This window comes from Anopheles stephensi, chromosome 2 (assembly GCF_013141755.1).
Source record: "Anopheles stephensi strain Indian chromosome 2, UCI_ANSTEP_V1.0, whole genome shotgun sequence".
NCBI classification, from domain to species: domain Eukaryota; kingdom Metazoa; phylum Arthropoda; class Insecta; order Diptera; family Culicidae; genus Anopheles; species Anopheles stephensi.
In genome coordinates this window covers 47,427,712-47,446,781 of record NC_050202.1, presented here as the reverse complement: position 1 = coordinate 47,446,781, position 19,070 = coordinate 47,427,712, and the positions used below count along the sequence as shown (strand labels likewise).

Genomic DNA, 19,070 nt, shown 5'->3' with positions numbered 1-19,070 from the left:
TTAAGGATACTCCATCCAGAAAAAAAGACTCCCACTAGACCGCGACCGGTACCTTTAGCTAGCTTCCTGGAAAAAAAAATCATAAATTCTACAGACTAAATTGAGAGCGGATAATAGAAAAGCAACAAACGCATTCTGAAAACACCAAATGAATGGAGATGTAACTTTACAACCCCCGTTCAAATCACCTTTTCTAGGATGCATCTTAACCAACGGCAGCAAACAATAAGCTCTCTCAACTAGGGATGGGCAGATCCGACCATTTGCCGGATCGGATCTGCCAGGAGCGGTCCGCCGCCGGAGTCGAGTCCGGATCATGATTCCGCGCTCCGTTTTTTTTTTTATCTGGGGGGGGGGGAGGGGGTAGGTGCATAGCTTGCTGGGGCTGTATGTGCAAAGCCATGTGAAGATTTTGCCATATGAAGACCGGCACCGCACCCTGTGGCAGGAAACATACTGATCCCGTGTGACCCGTATGAGCCGTATGACCTGTGAGGTAGGCGAAAATGCACCATTACCGCAGGTAACACTTGCATTACCACAGCAAGGTATTGCTTGCATTACCGAAGCCGAAAAATCATTATCAGCCCATGTTTTCACCTCTTCAAAATAAATCAGTAAAAACTTATGTATCGAAATCAAGTATCAATTAGAGAATCAAGAAAAAAATTCAGCATCAAAACAAACTCGTTTTTGATTCCGGAATCGTTTTGATTCCGGACTCGTTTTGATTCCGGACTCATTTTGATTCCGGACTCATTTTGGTTCCGGATTCGTTTTTTATTCCGCGCTCCTGATTCCCGTTCTGCTGCAAATGTATGTGTCGTGCACACTGTTCTGCGTTATCTCCTCTCTTCTTTGTCCTTGTCAGACGGTTGCTTGGTGGTATAATTTACGAGTAGAATTTTTGGAATTTTGGGGTTCCCTCTTCTTTTTTAACTTTCTCTTACTGTGTTTCTTTTTCATTTCGCAGCGGCTGCTTACTCGTCGTTGGTTTTGCACATCTTCTTTTTCTATTCTTGCTCGGTAAACGTTACAATTTTTTCTTCTATTTTGTAATAGCGCAGCAACACAGACATGCGCACACCGCTTTGCAGTACATTCGTAACAGATAGTTTTACAGGAACTGGTCGGAATCGTTCTTTCGGATCGGACCGGACTCATTTATATGCTGGATCGGATCGGAATCGTGATTCAGAACCGGTGCGCCCATCGCTACTCCCAACCTTATTATACCCACAGCAAGCAAGCGAGAACCTTTCCTTAACTGATCTTAAACTTTGAACAAATTTCCGTTCCCTTGTGCGCCATTTTTTTTCATGGAATCGGAACGGCTTTCTCTATTCTAATTCTATGAAAACCGTCTAACAATTCTTCCTATTACGGGAGTTTGGCGTTACTGTAACTCACATTTTCATGTGTTGGCTGGCAGTATGAGTAAGCAGAGGGCTAACACAGGGCTTATCACTGGCAGACAAACAACAGCTCAATACTGCTTGGTTTTCGACAGCATTTCGTGTTGATTTGTGCTCTATTTACTTGATTCTTAGGGCGACCCCGTTTTTTTTCGGGGCCCAGTTGAGTCTCCCCTCTCAACCCCCACTGTCTTCATTATTATTATTTTTCACCCAATTTGTTGTGGTGATTTATTCATTAGTATTTCAATTTCCGAGTCCGTTATCAGCCTCGACCCGAAGAAGAAATCATTGCTTCGATAAGCGCTCAGCTCGCTTCACCGTGACTCACGCCTTGCGCGGCTGGTTGGTTTGCCTTCCTGCCAGAACCCACACACACACACAGCTCTTGCTGTATCTTATCCGCTGGCAATATCTTATCGCGTATCGAGACCCGCATACCCGCTTAGGGTGCGGTCGTGGATTGATAAAATCTGCTGTCTGCACGACATCCAGATTGGGAGGTTTTCTTCAGCTCGACGGTCAGTCAGTCACAGTCAGTATCAGGTCCGGTGGAGGGTACGATAACCGCTGTCTTGTTTAGGCCAATCCGCAAAAAAGCACCGGAAATGGTCCCAATAGACACCGGAAGCAGTTGAAAGGAAAAATTCGCCAAAAGCAAGAGGATACCCGAGGTGTTTATAGCAACGATCTTCACCTGATTGTCCTACGAGATATTGCGCCACACACACACGATGGGCTGTTGCTGCAGTAGCTGTAAGTAGTCATGGAGCGATTACCATTCAATGTGAGAGAAAAAATGAAACATAGAAGCTTATCTCGGTGGCGCAAAACTGCTACTGCCGACCGGGGGGCTACTAAGCGATACAGCCGCATGGGGACAAAAGGTTTCGGGCCTTTTTGGGGTGCTCAATCAAAGTGAAACGAAATCAATCGTTCAAGTGAACACATCAGTGCTGTCCCCCATTTTCGGTGGAAAAGTGATCAATACCGTGCCGAACACAATCGATCGATTAATTGAGCTGGTGGTTCGTGTGAAAATATTAAATCCGTACGGAAATGTGTGGAATGAAGGTTTCCCCCCCTTTTTTTTTGCTGCTCCATTCGGCGTAAGTGTGATTTATAATTTGGTCACCTTTCAGTGCCAGTGCGGCGAAAAATCTGACCCGAGTTTCCCGGCTCATGAACTTTTTAAATCCAGCGGCAGCAGGGTTTCGATTACTTTTGTGGTGGGGCGAGAAAGCAGGGGTTAAAGGTTTTTGCAGACGCAAAAAATTTTCGTCCACCACAACCATAATCATTAATAATTATCGAATGTTGTGCAGGCGCTTGATGTGGTTTTTTTGCGAACAAAGTGAACGGACAAACAAGGGTTACAGGGTTTGCTGGTTAACTAAACGAATGTGGATATCATTTCTTCAACGATCTTTCCATGCTTGGCAAGCTCTATATTTGCATCATATTCAGAGCAGTACAACTTTAAAAAAAAATTAACAAACTTACGAAAAATATTTCTGATGTACTGAGATTCTTTTTCTCCATGAATCTGCTCTTTGGTGTCCCTATCTTGACCAGCTTTCTGAGCAATAGCTTTAAGTTAGTGTTAAAAACGGTTCAGCGGATCATTGTGATCTTTTGAAATTTAATGAAATAATGAACAAGTTTACACATTCTGACCACGTTGTTTTGATTAAATGTTCACCGACAACGGTTGGGAGATGATATACTAGGTAGGATGATTACCTTCTTTCAGCTTAAAAGGTAGTCGCTTGCTATCTTTATCTGTATTCATTCAGTATTTCCCAGCTTCAAGATAAAAAAAACTTTCAAAAAAAAATAAACTTGAGCCTAATAAGACATCATGTATTTGGACTTAGGAAAGGATAAAAAGAAAGTGAGAACAGTAAATTTCAATCTGATCGACAAAGGCAGACAAGAAATGGGTCACCTGAACCTTGGCGAATACGTCTAGGATGATCTGCAAGTAAGACAGGAATGCGGTGAGAGGAGTGCTGCAACATCAGTGACACCAATCAGTAACCAAAGGCAATTATTTGGACCCAATCTGCAACCTCAAGTCTCCTTTTCAAAGCAAGCATTTAGCAGCGCACGCCTTGCGAAAGTAGCAAGATACGATCGTGGCCCATGGAAACGCTTTGAACACCTAAAAGCAATCCTTGTGAAGCATCGCTGTACTCTGCCGACCTTTAGATCTAGATCCCTGATCAAGATGGCAGGAAAAATTAATCTAAAATAGAAAGGTTCTAATACGTCGGACATAATACAAACCTGGACCTAGAGATCATCAGTTTGAAGCCATCCTAGGTAGCAAAAGTCTAGTAAAAGTTAGCATTTACTACCTGATACTGACAATACAGTAAGACCAAGCTCCACTAACTAAATGCAGCATTATTCATTTCAAACATTCTGCTTCTGTTTTTAAATAGTTCCATTATCTGGATTGGATAATCATGCATTGATCGTATAAGTGTTTAATTAACCTTTTTCGTAAGAACTGTTGACTCGCATCAACGCCATGACTCCATCATCACGTCCACTTTCTAAAAGGACGGCCTAAAAGGACTTTATGGGCTGGGTCGTCCGGTGGCATTCTCATGACATGAACAGCCCACCAGAGCCTGGCGAGTCTAATCCACTGCACGATGGTGAGATCATCGTACAGCTAGTAGAGCTCATCATTGTAGTGGCTTCTCCATAGTCCTTTCACGCATACGGGGAAGTCTCAAAATCATTTAAATCACCTTCCTCTCGAACGCGACCATTTTGGACACAGAGTATTTAGAGCGAAGCAGTTTCCTCAGGCTGCAGTATAATCGGTTAGCAGCCAGCACCCGTGCGCGTCACTCAACAACAATGTCAGACAGGGCAGGCTGGTCACCTATCTATGCATCAGTTAAACACGTTTGAATTCAAATTAAACACTACTCCCTACCCTAGCCCTAACACTACCAGTTTAAGTTGTAATTAGAGACCGGAATAAAACCTTTCAAGCTTGTCCCTAGATTATTGCTAATTGGCTACCAGTATGTGAAATGTTCCAGCGCCAAAGGTGACCGGTCCATCCGTTTTTAATTCCGAATGTACAACAAAACCTTAGGATCTTACGAGTTGACGAATCCTCTAATTTAACCGATCTGCTGCCGATCGTTCATGGAAACTGCTTCCCACCAGTTGCGTCACGTCAGTGACATATGACTGTGCTGTGGACTTGTGGAAGTGCTTCAAATGATAACTCTCCAACATCATATGAGCCGGGCACGTCATGAGAAACTTCTTTATTCTCTATGGCACTACAACTTAGAAAGGTCTGGGCTTACCATTCTGGCTTCCAGTGGATTGATTTTACCCGTAGCTGTATAGTCAGCCCTGCGTACGGAACGCAGTCTGGAAGACCGACGCCGCTATCACTTTGGCCATCAGACCAGCCCTGAGAATAATTTCAAAAGCTCCTAAATAGAAACATAAGAAAGCATATGTTTTTGTTATTTGACCTCATAGTTAGTACTCCATTAAATCACCTTGTTATCTGCAACATTAAACATGAAGTTTTTAAAGTTTCTATCACTTCAACCACAACGCAGCATCGAGCACCCCTGCAGCATCCTTTTAATTGGGACAAAAATGAACGCTCGTTAAGGTTCGTGACAGGACACGGAAAGAGGAAAATGTTTCAAACGCACCAAGTACAAAACCATTCAATTTTGCACTTTTCCATACCTTTTATGAACAAAAACCAAAAACAAAAAACGCCGGAAAAAGTCCAGCCGCAGCCATAAGACCACGTACGCGCACGGTCTGACTTTTCCGGTTCTTTCGATGGGTTTCATCGCATAATTATTCCAGTGAAAATGCCCCGACACAATCTATCGGGTCTGTAATGCACGCACTATTACATTCGCTCCATTCTGTCGGCCCATCGGCGGTCAATTTCCAAGCGTAACGCATCACTGCTTTTACACCATCGTCAAACACAGATTAACGGATGAGCCATTGTGTGCTGACGGGGCCCGAAAATGATGATGGATGGCATCGACGGGGGAGGAATCATTGCTGTACCGGTCCCTACTTACTTACTTACATGCGTGCTTTCGAAATGATTCGCTTTCGTTTGGTTTTTTGTTAAGTAGAACGTACCCGAAACGAAACCATTCATTGCAGAACCGCTTGAGCTGGTTTCAAATTCCGCGCGCGATAAATCTCCGGCGAGAGTGAAGCGGGAGGGAGTGTCAATTAAACGCGCGGTGTAGTGATTCGCGCCCAGGCCCACATGAAGAGATCATAATTACAGTGCCCAATTTAATTAGCCCAACTAACTTTCCGCTTTCAGTCAGCCGCAGTTTTCCGTGCCGTTCATTCCTGTCAATCCCGAGCTACGCGTATTGGTGAAGGCGCAAAACATTCTTTTCCACCAAGTAACGGAGGCCCAGTTCTTTGTTGGGGGATGGAAAATATAACGTTATTACAAAATTCTTTAATGCGAAGACCCTCCCATTCTGAGAAACGGTTTAACATCGAAGAATTTCTAAATCAATACCAGGATCGTCGCGTTGTTTTCGGCGCGCAGCTACACAAGAATTGTCCCTCTGTCCCTTCATGAGTCCTCAGCAACGACACTAATATTTTCTAAATTTCTGTTGGTAACTGGCATGTCCAAACTTTTCATGGAACTATATCGAAGTTACGCAGAGATCTCTAACGCCTCGTATAGTTTCCCGAGCAGAAGCTAACAAAGGAATTTGGCCGTAATATTTGATGTAACAGAATCTGGCATGTATGCTCTCTTTTTTAGTTTGCAAGGAAGATTGAATCACGAGACTTGTTTCGCACAACAGTATAACGCACTATCATGACGATGAGTAGTTCTGGCCACTATCATTGGACAAGTTAATCAGCTTAAAAGGGAACAAACCTTGGAGCTATTTGGAATCAAGGTGAGATTCGCTAGTTTGGAGACTCGAGGCCTAGCAGCGCACAGCCTGCTTCGTACTCCACTTGAACCCTGCAGAAGTGTTAGGCGAAAAGGTGCCTGAATATCGGAACTGATCACGCCAAAAAACAAATAAAGCGTCATGATGCAAATCGTGTCTGTGAAGTCGCGAGGCCAATCCATCCATGCCACTAGGACCAGACGGAAAATGAGTATGAAGTGCCTACATTGAAGAGGCTCCTTCATGCATAGCAACTCTGCTCATGGTGATTCATGCCTGTGGTCATGCCAACCATTCTTGACTTACTAGACATATACAAAGAATAGTAGTTTGGGGCTGTCCGGTGGTAGAAGCGACATCGGTCTTCATACGGCTGGACCGGGGCTCAAATCCCATCCGGATCTTTCCCCCATAATGTGAGGACTGACAATCCAACCACGTGGTACCATTAAGTCTAGTAAGCCAGAAATGGCAGGCATGACCTAAGACGGTCGTTAGGCCAAGAAGAGAGAAACCAGGATTGGAAATGCAAACTGATTCTTGAAACTATGCCGTTGCAGACCGCCTAATGTTCCCTTGATCTCTTAACAGTTTGCAGTAAACTACTACGGGTGATAGTAGCCTTACCTTCTAACTCAAGCTACTTCAGTCGGCTAATGGTGTGTCGTAGATTCAGACTTTAGTAAAGTTTCCTGCTGATTAAGCCGTATAGACACTTAAAGGCAGGTTAAACCACTAATAAGACAGTTTTCAATGCAACACTACTTTCCTGAAGGTTCCTTTTACCCAGTAACTAATAAAGTGCCTTGCGTCCCTAGGCGGAATGAATGTCCCAATTATCTGTTGACCAGGGGTTTTAGACTCTGAGGAAATCGTGATGAGCGATAGGAGTTGGAGCAGTAGTTAAAGACGCCATAGATGTTTTACAATTGTTTTAAAATTTTTTACGTTTGCTTTCTCTTGACCATCTCTCAACCCTTCATATGGAGCAGCACTTGTGCGATATAAGGGCACCCTTTCATATTAGGCACCCAACTCGGGGCCAGCTACGAATATTGAAATGTTCGAACATTACATGTCCTCAAGACGCTAAATATCCCATCCGGACTGTTCCCCCGTAGTGAGGACTGATTATCCAACTACATGGTATCATTAAATCTAATGGCCACCATAACCCAACTTCTAAGGGCAGACCAAAGAAACAAAAATTCTCTACACTCCATAATTCTCAAGATATATTGGATAGTTCAGCCAATCGGTGAACTCGGCAATATAGGCATCTTGTATAAGCTAAAATATTCGTAATCTTATTTATTTATTTATTTTAAAAAAAATATAAACAATGACTTAACTAAACGACGTAAGGGTGGTGTGGCAGATGGTGAATCACTGGTATGTGAGGTGCGGGGATGTGAGGAGCTATGATCGGAATGCGAAGATAGATGAGTTGTAGTCGGGGTTATCGGAGATACTAATGAAACTGCACAGACATTATGGTCATTGTGGCCGAAGAGGAAGGGGGTCATTATGGCCGAAGCACGTACGCCGGGACACGATAGCTAGCGGACCACGGAGATAGAGCGATCGGGTGGGGACGTAGAGGCCTATCCCGTTCAGCAGATCAGGAGCATTGTAAATGTGGAGGAGCAAACCAACGATGAAGCGACTCTCTAAAGACGAAAACTCCAGGAGTTGAAATCAGGTGTCATAAGAAGCAAGGGATTTATTGGAGGTGCCGAGGAGCCTAAGGGTAACTAGTTTGGTGAAATAGCTCTGACTTGTACCAGCTTGGCGATCCAAACTCAAGCCGACGGGCACCAGATGATGTTCCCGTATTCAAGGATGGTTCAAACCAAGCAGTAAAGCGACTTCAACGATATCCTAAGGTCTTGCTAAACTGACGGAACACTCCTAGAGGTTTAGGGAGAGGCAGTTGGGAGACGCCAGAGAGAGGTGGAGAGAGAGTGAATGATTCTATCAGTTGTAGCAGGAATTTGGGATTCCGAAGGTGCGTTATAGGAAGGAAAAAAATAAGCATTTTAACAAAGCTTAGACTTGAATTCTTCCAGTACCGTTTTAAGCAAAACAAAATCTCCATTTTCGCCTGAATTGAAGTACCAACTAAACCGGGTGACCGGGCGACCGCCTTTTTAATCCTTCCATTTGTTCCATTACTTATTTTTAAAGGACCTGCCTGCCCACCTTTAGGCACCCAAACACGTGCCACGGATTTTCAATCACATTAATGCATTTTTTTTTTGTTTGGCTTTCCTTCCTTATTCCACCATCAACGCTACTTAACAAAACTAATATTTTGATTACGTCTTACTTTCACCCGGTTTCTCCATGTACTACCTATCCGGCGACAGCGGACTCACAGGATATTACGCCGGTACCGGATCGACCCACGGCCGAAGATTTCCCACCAGCGACGGCCTTCGGTGGTGATGATGCCGGCACCAATCCGGCCTTTACCAATGAGAATGGATGAATCCCGGCGTAAGCAATGAGGCGCCTTCCGGGAGCCGATCGCCCGGTCAAACCCGAACCCGGAAGCGTATAATGTAGGTGACGTGCGTGTGTCCGTGCGTTACGATAAATCATGCCAATAAAAGAACAATTTAAGTGACCGAACCAGAAATGAAATGAGATGAAAACAGTGGACGCGTGACCTTTCGCTTATTACAATAGCGCACGATCCGAAAGTGAAAATGGTTGACCCCGAGAGGATTATCATCGTTAATATTTTGTTCGAGGAAAAAGTTTTTTAAATTGTCTCTTTCTCTTGAATTTGTTGTACTTCCTTAAACTTACTTCAATTTAATATCCACTTTCTATTCATGTCATCATTCGTGGCTTTTGAAGGTAGAATGACCCATTGCACCGTAATGCCTAACCGAAGTGGCTTAACAGAATGAAACAGAAAAGAATCACTTTTCCCTTACAGCATTTAATGGTTATCAATTTATTGGCTCAATTAATCGCCCCCGAACCTCCGCACACCACCCATGGCACTTTACCGTCCAAAAGCTCGCCTGTGATTCTTTTCCACGTACGCGTTGTACGCGTCGTTCGCTTCGTTCTGCTGCCGCTTTCCAACCCTCATCAACCTAGACCGATTTTCGACCAACATGTCTTTCTTCATCGGTTCTATCACGGCACCCAGCTTGGTGATGACGCGCGGCTGAACCATCGTTGCGTGTGCCGTTTCCGGTATGAACGTCCGGCCTATCGGTGCCCTCAGCGATGCCTCGTAATCCTTCACCGTAAGGAACGGGAACGGTACCTCGTTGACCAGATGTTTGCCTAGCTTCTCGTTCTTCAGCCCATCCTCGTTGATGATCACCTGGTCGCGGTTATCGTCGCGCCGCGGTAGCGCTGGCGGTGGTTTAAACAGCTTCCGGGCGTCCTTGCGCGGTTTAATGCCTGCCCCAGCCCAATGGCCCCACCCCGGTAGGGAGAGCTCGATCTCCTGCGGTATATCTTTTTGCCGTTCGTCCTGCTTTTCCTTGGCAAAGTCCGCCACAATGTCGTCATCCTCGAACGCTTCGGCAATCGTGAGTCGGTGCGCGTCTTTCACGTCCTCATCCTCCGACAGTTCGCCCGACACGATCGTGTTGGGAAGGGCTGTTAGTAGATGCTTCGGTTTCATTTGCACCACCTGCTTTAGATTGATTTCGGCTGACGCTTTTACCGTTGGATCGGTGGTGGACGTACCATTCGAAAGCTGTGCAGCGTTCAGTGTGGCCAGTGCCGGGGTCGATTGGTCCGATGCTCCCTTCTCTACCGTTTCAACCATCTCCTCATCTGCATCAGCCAGGCTAGCCTTTTGCTTGAAGCTCAAGTCGGTCGAGTTGCCTTTCTTTGCTTCTAAATTTTGTGAATCTGTTGCCGTCTCCCCTTTCCTCTTCTCCTCATCCTCCTGCATGTTACGCCGCACGCGTTCCAACTTGCTGGTCAGCACATCCTCGATCAGTTCCTCAGCTTCTTGGAACATTTTCTCCACGCTGGCCACGTTATCTTCCCGCTTGTTTTTAGCTTTCTTTTTCGACGCAGCTTTTTTGCTCGTTTTCGGCTGCACTTCATCGACGTCTTCTACCTCCCAGCTACCCGATGCCATTACAACTTTTCTCTTGCTTTTTTTGGTGCATTTTTTCTCACCTTTCTGTTTGGGTTTTAGTACAGGCTCAGTTTCATCGTCCTCAAGTTTTTCCTCTTTAATCTTTAAGCATGTTCCATCTTCATTATACCCTTCTTCGGTGGTTTTTCCATTCATTGCTTCACCATTCAACTGCTTTTTGATCTGCTCGATCTGATTACGTTCTTCCCAATACTTGCGATATCCACCGCTAAGATTCGCTTCATTGTTGGCATGCTGTTCATGATCGCCGACACTCTCCGTCCACGGGTTCGCTCCGCTTTTGCCACCCCTCCTCGGCTCCGTCTCACCATCCGACTCGGAACTGCTGTCTCCCTGCTGCATGCGCTTTGCCGTCAATTCTCGTCCGATGGCAAGCTGTTCCGCCAGCTCGCGCCTCACCTCCATATCGTACTTTGCACGCACCTGTAGATTCTTCGCCCACGTGCCCGTATTCTTGTGCCGCAACGACACACGCTCCTGAAAGCGCTGCTTCTCGATATGGTCGAGCTGTCGAAGGGCTTCCTCGGGATTTTTCTCCTTTAGCTCTTCGAACTTTTTCATCTGTTCCTTCAGCTTGTCCTTCTTAAGCAGCCGGTGATACTTTTTGCTCTTGATCTTGTTCAACCGACGGCCCTTCGCTATCTCGTACGATTCACGCATCTTCTGCCGGGCACGTTCGCGCTGCTTCTCACGCATCTCCTCCAGCGTCAGCTCGTAGTTCGGGGCATCGTCATCCGAACCTTCCCCCTCATCATCGCCTTCCGGCCCAGCGTACTCTTTCTCCAGCCCTTCCAACTCTTCCATCAGCTTCGTCTTCACCCGATACTCGGACAGCTTCTTCGGTGGTGCGTCGTGCACGGTCGTCCCACCGTACAGCAGCGGGTACACCGTCTGCGGTGCTACTTTCGTGGCCGTAACGACCGCCTGCCACCGGTCCAGATCTTTCTGCACACGCTCAAATCCCGCCTTCCGCGCTATTCTATCGGCGACCGGCTTTTCTAGCGGTTGTGCCAAAGGGTGCCGCTTCTTTAGCTTATCGAGCTGTTTCACCACATCCGTGTGCTTTTTCGATTTGGTAAACAACTTCACCAAATCACCCAACCGCACTTTTTCCTCTTTCGATTTCGTCAATCCAAACTCGGTCCGCTTCAGGGAGGGTTCCGTGCGGGTCACCTCACGGATAAAGTGCGAACCGGTAAGGTTGTTGATACCGTCGATCAGCTTCGCATGTGCTTTGGGATCGATGTCCTCCTCCTGCTCGCTATCGTTCCGTGCTTCGTCTTCGGAAAACTTGTCCTCCATTTCCACCGGCATTGTAATGTGGTTTAGTTGCGAGCAATTAAAAGGTTTTTACACTGAAAAGGGAAATATTTCTTTTAGTTCGCTTCAAGCTGACCGCATGTTGCTACGACGAAATCACGTTTATTTACGTCTGCCGCACTTGACAGTTCGCAAACTGACAGGTGTGCATTTTGACATTTGCACAGTGGGTGCGCTTTGTAAACAAAACTGGCTAAAACATTTTACTTCAAAATTAACGTTGTAGAGAAATTAATAAAAAAAACTCTCATAAAACTTACACTTGCACTAATATTACCAAAAAAGAAGGAAAAATCTTAATGATGGTACATTATTAGTTGTGGTATGAAGAGATAAGAAACTACAACTGTTTCGTGAAGTTAATATAAGACAGCGACAAGAAAAGTCAGCAGCTTACTTACAACAGCTTTCCTCAGATATTTTTCACTCTTTTCCTTCTACATTGCTTCAGGCGCCTTTCTTTCGTAGCTTGTATGCATCATTGTTTCGTTTTTTTTTTCCAAATTCAGTTCCATCTCTGTATTTCTTTGTTGTTTCTATTCGTATTTCCGCATTTCATGTTACAACAATTATTCATTAAAACAAAAAAAGTCATAATTCGTCAGTAAAGCCGCATGTAAAATGGCAGCTTGAGACATAAAATGCCACCAGAATAGAAGCGTTCCGCCACACGCATGCCGCGTTTAGTAGTAACCATAATTACCATAGCCACCGTACTGTTGCATTTGCTGTTGGGCAGCTGCATTCGCACCAAACATCTGCCCCGGATACATGTACTGGCCGCCGAATTGTGCTGGCATCTGTCCTGCCGGTCCCTGCATATGCCCACCCCCCATCGGTGGTTGTCCCTGCGGACCACCGAAATGCATTGGCATGCCCGGTTGTCCTCCTTGCTGCTGCTGCTGCTGGTGCTGCTGTTGTTGCTGAGCGAAGGACGGATACATCGAGGACGTGTTTGCTGCCGAATTTGTTACCTTTCCGGGAATGGACGCGGAAGGAACGTCACCACCCGGCGTTCCGATCGTCGTGATCGGGTTGGTGTAGCTGGTAGCGTTGGAGGAACCCGCACTGCCCGGTGATGCTTTATGGCTGTTTGCGTCGGACACGGACTTTTGAAGCGATTCCATCAAATTGGCGATCAAATTCTGTGTGTCGGACAGTGAAATGGCGCCCGCACCACCGCTTCCCGTCGTTTCATTGTTTGTACGCAGCGAATGGCTCGAGCTGGTATCGTACGCGTCGGCCGGCGTTTTTGACCCCTGCTGCTGCGACGGGATGGTGGATACGTTCTTCGACGCCGCCCGTAAAATGTCATCGTACGAGTAGTCGTCCTCGTCCTCTGAATCTACGAGCATGTTGTTGCCCGCTTTCTGTTGGGGCGGCTGTTGTTGTGCGCTCGTCGGTCGCTGCTGCTGTTGTTGCTGTTGAGAACGTTGAGCAAGCTGTTGTCTTTGTGGTCCACCATTATTACTGCTGGACAAAGGCATCTGTCCCGGCGGCTTTCGACCTCCAGCACCGCCTGTCGTTGGCCCGGACAGTTGGAACATATCGAAGCTAGATTCATCGTCATGTCCCGTGTAGCTCTGCTCATCCATGTCAGACACGCGACTATGCAAATCTCGTCTACCATCATTGTCACCAGCACCGGCTCGTCCACCACCATCCTTCGGTGGTTCGTTCCATGCATCGAAATTCACGTACCGACGCAATCGCTCAACACGCTCCGGCTCGGTACGCTCCAGCTTGCGGAGATACGATATGAGATGCATCTGTTCGTCATTCGACAGATCCTTGAAGCTCTGCAGCAACGTCTGCAGGTCGGAGTCGGTCAAGTTTTCGAGCGTTCCCGAGGAAGAATTTTCGTCCTCCAGTCCGTCCGGCATGCTGGAGCCAAAGTTACCGGTACGGACAGGGACATCGGTCTTCCTTTCATTCCACCGAGCACCGCCTCCTCCTCCGCCTAATGCAACACTCGATCCCGTTGTAGGTTCCGGCCGTGCCCGCTCCGGTGCTTTCGTTGGTGCTGCAATGACAGGAACAACTGACGCCGGAGTTAATTCTTTCGGTACCGCCAGCGGAACGGAGGCGGCCACGGGTTGTGGTGTCGGAAGCGATGACAAATACGTTTTCGCATTAATGATTGTGTTTCGCTCGCGGGACATTTGTGCCATCGCAACGTACACGTTGATCAGCTCTTCCAACTCATCCGTGGTGAAATCGGATTTGCCCTGAGCAACGAGCAACTTGGCCAGCTGCTCGGCCACTGCTATCTTGTCGAGGCTGTTTCCACTCGCCAGCGGTGCACTGGTTGCCGCCGGTGTGGCCACGTCACTGACCGGCAACGAATCTTGAGACATTTCCTCCTCCGGTGGTTTAGCCGGCTGTTCACGCTTCGAAGCCTCGTGTAGCAATCGCGCAATGTTCCGGACGGCTTTCTTGATCGGTACCATCTTCGGTGGGTCGATCGTTTCGGCCATCATGTGGCCCTTCAGCTTTTCCTTCACCGTCTCCAGAAACATGCAGTTATCCTCGTTCAGCAGCAGATCGTCGGCCGAATTTGCCTTCACCTTCTCCAGCGCAAGCGCCTTCGCCATCAGGTCGATCACCTTCGGACCAAGACTTCCCAGGTACTCCTCGAACGCGGTCAGCAGCCGACAGACGGCGATAAAGTTGAGCGGCGTATTGTCCGAATCGAACTCGGTCCGCACAAACACCTTCTTGTTGGGGCCGTAATAATTCTTGGCCCATTCGTCGTAATCGACACGCTGGGGCGGTGGGCCACGATGCTTACCGCCATCGCCGGACCATTCGCCTCGATGATCCATCGGTGGGCCACGGTGCGATCGGCTCCTGGAGTATCCATCAAACTCATCCTCACTGATCGGGCTGCGCGATCGGTGGGACCGAGAGGTGGACCGTTTCCTTGGCTCGGGATAATCGGATCGCCGGCCGGACGATCGGGGCGATCGGTTGGATCTTCGCATCGGCTGGCCACCCTTGTAATCGTCCTCCTCCTCGTCCGAATTCACGTCGATCAGGATCGGCGCTTCGGCCGAACCGGTTTTGGAATCCAACCGCGAGCGCTTATTTGCCGGTGGCACACGCAGTGCATACTGTTCCCGCAGCTCATCCGTCCGCTCTTCGCCCTCCACCGGCAAGTTCATCTTCGTACGAATCTCGTCCTTCTTGCGGGCAACTTCCTCCTCGTGCAGATCCTTCATACGCTTCGTCCAAAATTCGATCCACTCCGGTTTGAAGTTGTGCTTTTGTGGATCCTTCTTTTCCGCCTGCAGCTCCTTGTAACGCCGATTCCAGAACTTTTTCCACTCCTCCGAATACAGCGGATGCTTTTCCGGATTCTTTTCATACTCCTTCAGCTGCTTCGTTAGCTGCGCCACGGCTATATCCACCGTACAGCGATACTTTTCCCACTTGTACCGTTCGTGGGCAATCGCTGCCGACTGCTGGGACAGTTCCCGCGGAGTCGGTAGCAGCTGCCGTTCCGGTGGACCGGTGTTGCGCGGACGCTGCTGTGAACGCTGCCGGCCACCGCCATTCAGCGGACTTCGTTGCCGCTGCCGGCCCCGATCCTCATTGTCACCGCTGGACGAAATCGTTAGCATCGAGTTGTCGCTGCTAACGCTCGAAATCGAATCCAAACTGTCGCGCTCCTCGCGCTTCCGGTAGCGTTTCGGTGGTCCCTGCGCCTGCCCTCCGCCACCGTCCGCTTTGGCCAAATCCTGCAGCACCTTTGCGTCGATCACATCGACAAACTTTGGCCCGGTGCGCTCATCGAAGTGGCTACCGAACGAGATCTGCTGAGCGTACTTCACCCGGTTACGATTAAAATCGGACGCGTCGTAGACGTGCGGCGTTAGCCGGCCGTGATGGTCCTCGATCGCTTCGCACACCGTTTGAACGACGCGGAAAAACACTTGGCCACCGTTTTCCTGGTGAGCGTTGCGGTACGGTGCCAATAGCTTGCGCACGGTCGGGTAGTGCTTCTCGAGAAATTTGAACCGATGGCCCAAACTGATCATGTGCGTGGTAATGCCGCTTTCGTTGTTGTCGTGCAGATTGCACAGAATGCAGCTGTAGAACGGTTCGCTCCCGTTGGCCGAGTCCGTTAGCTCGATGATGTATTCCAAGCCCACCAACGGACCATCCCGGTAGCCGTCCAGCACGTTCTGCAATCTTGCCAACGGTGACGAGGATGAAGATTCATTGCTCTGTGCGCTCTGTGGAGCTGTCGCTGTGTTTGTGGTATCGGTAGATGCAGGATTTGCTAAAAACAAAGAGGAAAAAGCCATACATTAACGGATTCGCTAGAGGGAAACATACAGCTAATGCAATCTTAATCATCATCTTAATTCTCAAATACGTGCTCTCACTCCCTATCTAGCTCTAGTTGGTATAATTGATTATAAAAGTTCAACTGTGGGGTGGCCCCGTGGTAGAGGCGACAATCAGTCATCCTGTCTTTCCTTCGAAAGGTAATAAAGACAATGTTAGACCTACCCTTCGTTTTGGCCACAAGCGATGCACGATACTGTTCCGCATCGAACACATCCACGCTCAGCCGGGCCTGATGCTTGCGGCCAGCGATGTGAATCTGCAGCATCCGTTCACCGTACAGGCACACCACGCCACAGATGTGGCAGCTGTACCCGAACAGCAGATCCTTATTCCGTGGCGTGCGGCTAAACACCAGCGCCTCGGTGCCATCGGACAGCTTAACCTTTTGCCCAAGCACATGCTGCTCGATATCGGTTTCCGGCTGTGAAATGGAGGAAGGAAAAACAGAGGAAAAGGAAACATTAGTATTGATCGTAACAAACAAATTTTACAAAACAGGTTCGCTCATCAATCGATGATGCATTTGTTTAGCACTTGTGTCTTTGCAATAAAAGAACGCAACATTAACTTGTTTCACGGGGAGTGGGACACTGTCACAGTATCACTTTGTTTTCCTGTTTTTTGCCAAATCTTGGCATCACACTTCCAACACTTGTTTGATCACTCCACATAACACAAACACACACACACACCATTCATCATCAGCACATGGCACAACGGATTCGACACCTGGAAGTCACTGTTTTGTTCGACTACAGAACCCTTTGGGCAGCACTACCTGCACATGAGGAATTATTTTACAATGTCGTCAGTACCGGTACTTACCTTCGATCGAGCTACAGTATCACCCGGACAAAACGTATCATTAGCACTTTCTAGATCCATTCTCTCCCTTGCGAATGGCGACCACCACCAGGGTGATCGAGCAGACGAAGACGACGGTGAGGCGAGTGCTTCCGGAATGTATGAGGACCTTCCCCTTTTCGACCTTCACGGGATGAATACACCGCTGTAGATTTTATTTCACAGGTGTGCAATGATGAGCCCTTTAGGTCTGTGCAGCCATACGATCACTATTGTTTGTTCACTCACACTTTACCGATCACCGGATATCACTGATTCTGGATGGATGGATTAGAAAAAGGGCTACCCCGGGTTGCGGTTACTATTACTGCAATGTCTTGCCAGGATTCGTCCAAGCCCCTTCTTACGACAGCATTTGCTTATTCTTTCGAACGCAAACGTGTCATAAAAGTTATACTGAGCTGGAGTCAGACTAGCCAAACCTAGCCCTTTCTAACCCGTCGTGACAGAAACACCGAAAAGAGATATACCTTTCCACAGTTTTCCCTTCACCAGCAGCAATATGCTGTAAACGGAAATGGAAAATTAGAGACAAACTGTACTCGTGTTTGGTTTTTATCAACTCCACGTAACGCACGGTAAAGATTTGAGCAAGCGAGCGCGCGCGCGCTTTTTTGTGACAAAATCTGAAAAAGGAACAAGTGAAAAAGAGGAGTAAACAATTAATAGACTATTATTTCTGTCCAACAGTGTGTGCCTCACATCTCAACATCTCGGTTTTGGTTTTATGATACAAACAACCGGAATGAAGATGGAATTATTAAACAGATCTTTCGACGTTAAATAGCAAACCTCATGAGGCGACAATTCGATTGTGATGTGTGCTTTGAAACGGGGAAATGTTCTCGGACCTTTACTTACCTGTTTTGCTTTTAGCTATTTACTTTATCGTCTCTACTATTGACTCTACTGTTGGCGAGATACATCACTTACATGCAAGTTTATCAATGTCTGCACTTACTAAAACGAAAGGCTTTGAACAATCATAACCGGACCGGATCAATCTTTTTAACCGACTGATCTCCCGTGGAGGTAGTTGATATAAGGGTTTTAACAGATTCGGCAAAAACGCCACGAACCGCACTGCTGCGAGTACACGTGAGGAAAAGGCAATAAATTGAAGATAATGGTAACTAAACTCTGCTGGACAGTACCTACGATATGCTACATCGAGAAATATTACCCGGACGGAGCAGGAATGTTATTTTGCAACATTGCACTCCCACTCTTGACACAGGATCGATAATTCTTGGCAGATGGAGGGTTTGTTATTATTGCCGCAGGAATCGCCCGATAAAACTTATGCAAACCCACATTCACCCACAGCGATAACAACTTCATGTAAAGATATGTGGAACATGTACAAGGGATTCAGAATAACGGATCGCGCGAATATACAACTTACAAATACTGCTGGTACGAATGGTACGATTAATTAAAATCGTACACTCCCCAGCCATAAATGGATTCGTTTCACGTTACACGCAACATTAGCCGACACCGGTAACGCTAGTGGCGATGGTAATTTCGGAATCGATAAAACCCCGACCGCCACGGAGCCTCTAGCGGCTGGCAAGGCTTGCGGCAACAGTCCCATCTCCGCCATTGTTTGGGCAAGCGATGAGACGAGAGATGCCTTTTTTCGCTCGCAAATTTCACCATTTAGCGAGCAATCAGTATCCGTTCGATACGTTCCGTGACAAACCTAGGTTGGGGGACACAATATTTTAAGCGAATTAGTATCAACTTACCTTTAATTAAGCACGAATTTCGTATTTTCTCATCTGTAATCACAAAGCCAAGTCGGCAACCATTTTTATCTCACACGGAATGTCACAATAGATTGACAGCTCGCTTGAACCGGTTTACGCGAACCGGTAAACTCTGTTCGTTCGTGGACTGTTGAAATTTAAATTTAAAAATATTATTTTTAACGAAAATGTCTCCAATTTAGTCCCAATATCAAATAAATTTATTTTGAATTAATTGTTCATGCCGAAAACTGTACAAATTTAATTTATTAGA

The 19,070-nt window shown here is 47.1% G+C and overlaps 2 protein-coding genes and 1 long non-coding RNA gene across 7 annotated transcripts; 1 reads left to right on the top strand and 2 right to left on the bottom strand.

Moving 5' to 3' along the window:
* Positions 1–1,906: 1,906 nt before the first annotated feature.
* Positions 1,907–9,023, top strand: LOC118507047. Its single transcript, XR_004905580.1, has 2 exons — positions 1,907–2,171; positions 8,734–9,023. It is a non-coding gene; the product is annotated as an uncharacterized LOC118507047 (long non-coding RNA).
* Positions 9,024–9,294: 271 nt separating this feature from the next.
* On the bottom strand, positions 9,295–11,960 carry LOC118507046 (U3 small nucleolar RNA-associated protein 14 homolog A). Its single transcript, XM_036045005.1, has one exon. The coding sequence runs from the start codon at positions 11,817–11,819 to the stop codon at positions 9,381–9,383; it is 2,439 nt and encodes an 812-aa protein (XP_035900898.1). The 5' UTR covers positions 11,820–11,960; the 3' UTR covers positions 9,295–9,380.
* Positions 11,961–12,316: 356 nt separating this feature from the next.
* On the bottom strand, positions 12,317–18,893 carry LOC118507045 (uncharacterized protein CG7065-like). 5 transcript variants are annotated; one of them, XM_036044999.1, is made up of 5 exons: positions 18,797–18,880; positions 17,516–17,671; positions 17,007–17,327; positions 16,344–16,602; positions 12,317–16,110 (listed from the first exon to the last, which is right to left on the bottom strand). In XM_036044999.1, the coding sequence occupies exons 3-5, from the start codon at positions 17,064–17,066 to the stop codon at positions 12,509–12,511; spliced, it is 3,921 nt and encodes a 1,306-aa protein (XP_035900892.1). In that variant the 5' UTR covers positions 17,067–17,327; positions 17,516–17,671; positions 18,797–18,880; the 3' UTR covers positions 12,317–12,508. The 5 variants fall into 5 exon arrangements, with proteins under 5 accessions (XP_035900892.1, XP_035900895.1, XP_035900894.1 ...); XM_036045002.1 differs by having other exon boundaries at positions 17,516–17,550; positions 18,797–18,848; XM_036045001.1 differs by lacking the exon at positions 17,516–17,671 and having other exon boundaries at positions 18,797–18,881.
* Positions 18,894–19,070: the final 177 nt, after the last annotated feature.

What these genes read in the sequence shown, in the direction of transcription:
- LOC118507046 (XM_036045005.1), bottom strand. Translation starts at nt 11,819, where the DNA reads ATGCCGGTGGAAATGGAGGACAAGTTTTCCGAAGACGAAGCACGGAAC.
- LOC118507045 (XM_036045001.1), bottom strand. Translation starts at nt 17,066, where the DNA reads ATGGATCTAGAAAGTGCTAATGATACGTTTTGTCCGGGTGATACTGTA. An exon ending in ATACTGTAGCTCGATCGAAG is followed by an intron (nt 16,603 to 17,006) that starts GTAAGTACCGGT and finishes TCCATTTCACAG; the next exon opens with CCGGAAACCGATATCGAGCA. An exon ending in GCTTGTGGCCAAAACGAAGG is followed by an intron (nt 16,111 to 16,343) that starts GTAGGTCTAACA and finishes CTTTGTTTTTAG; the next exon opens with CAAATCCTGCATCTACCGAT.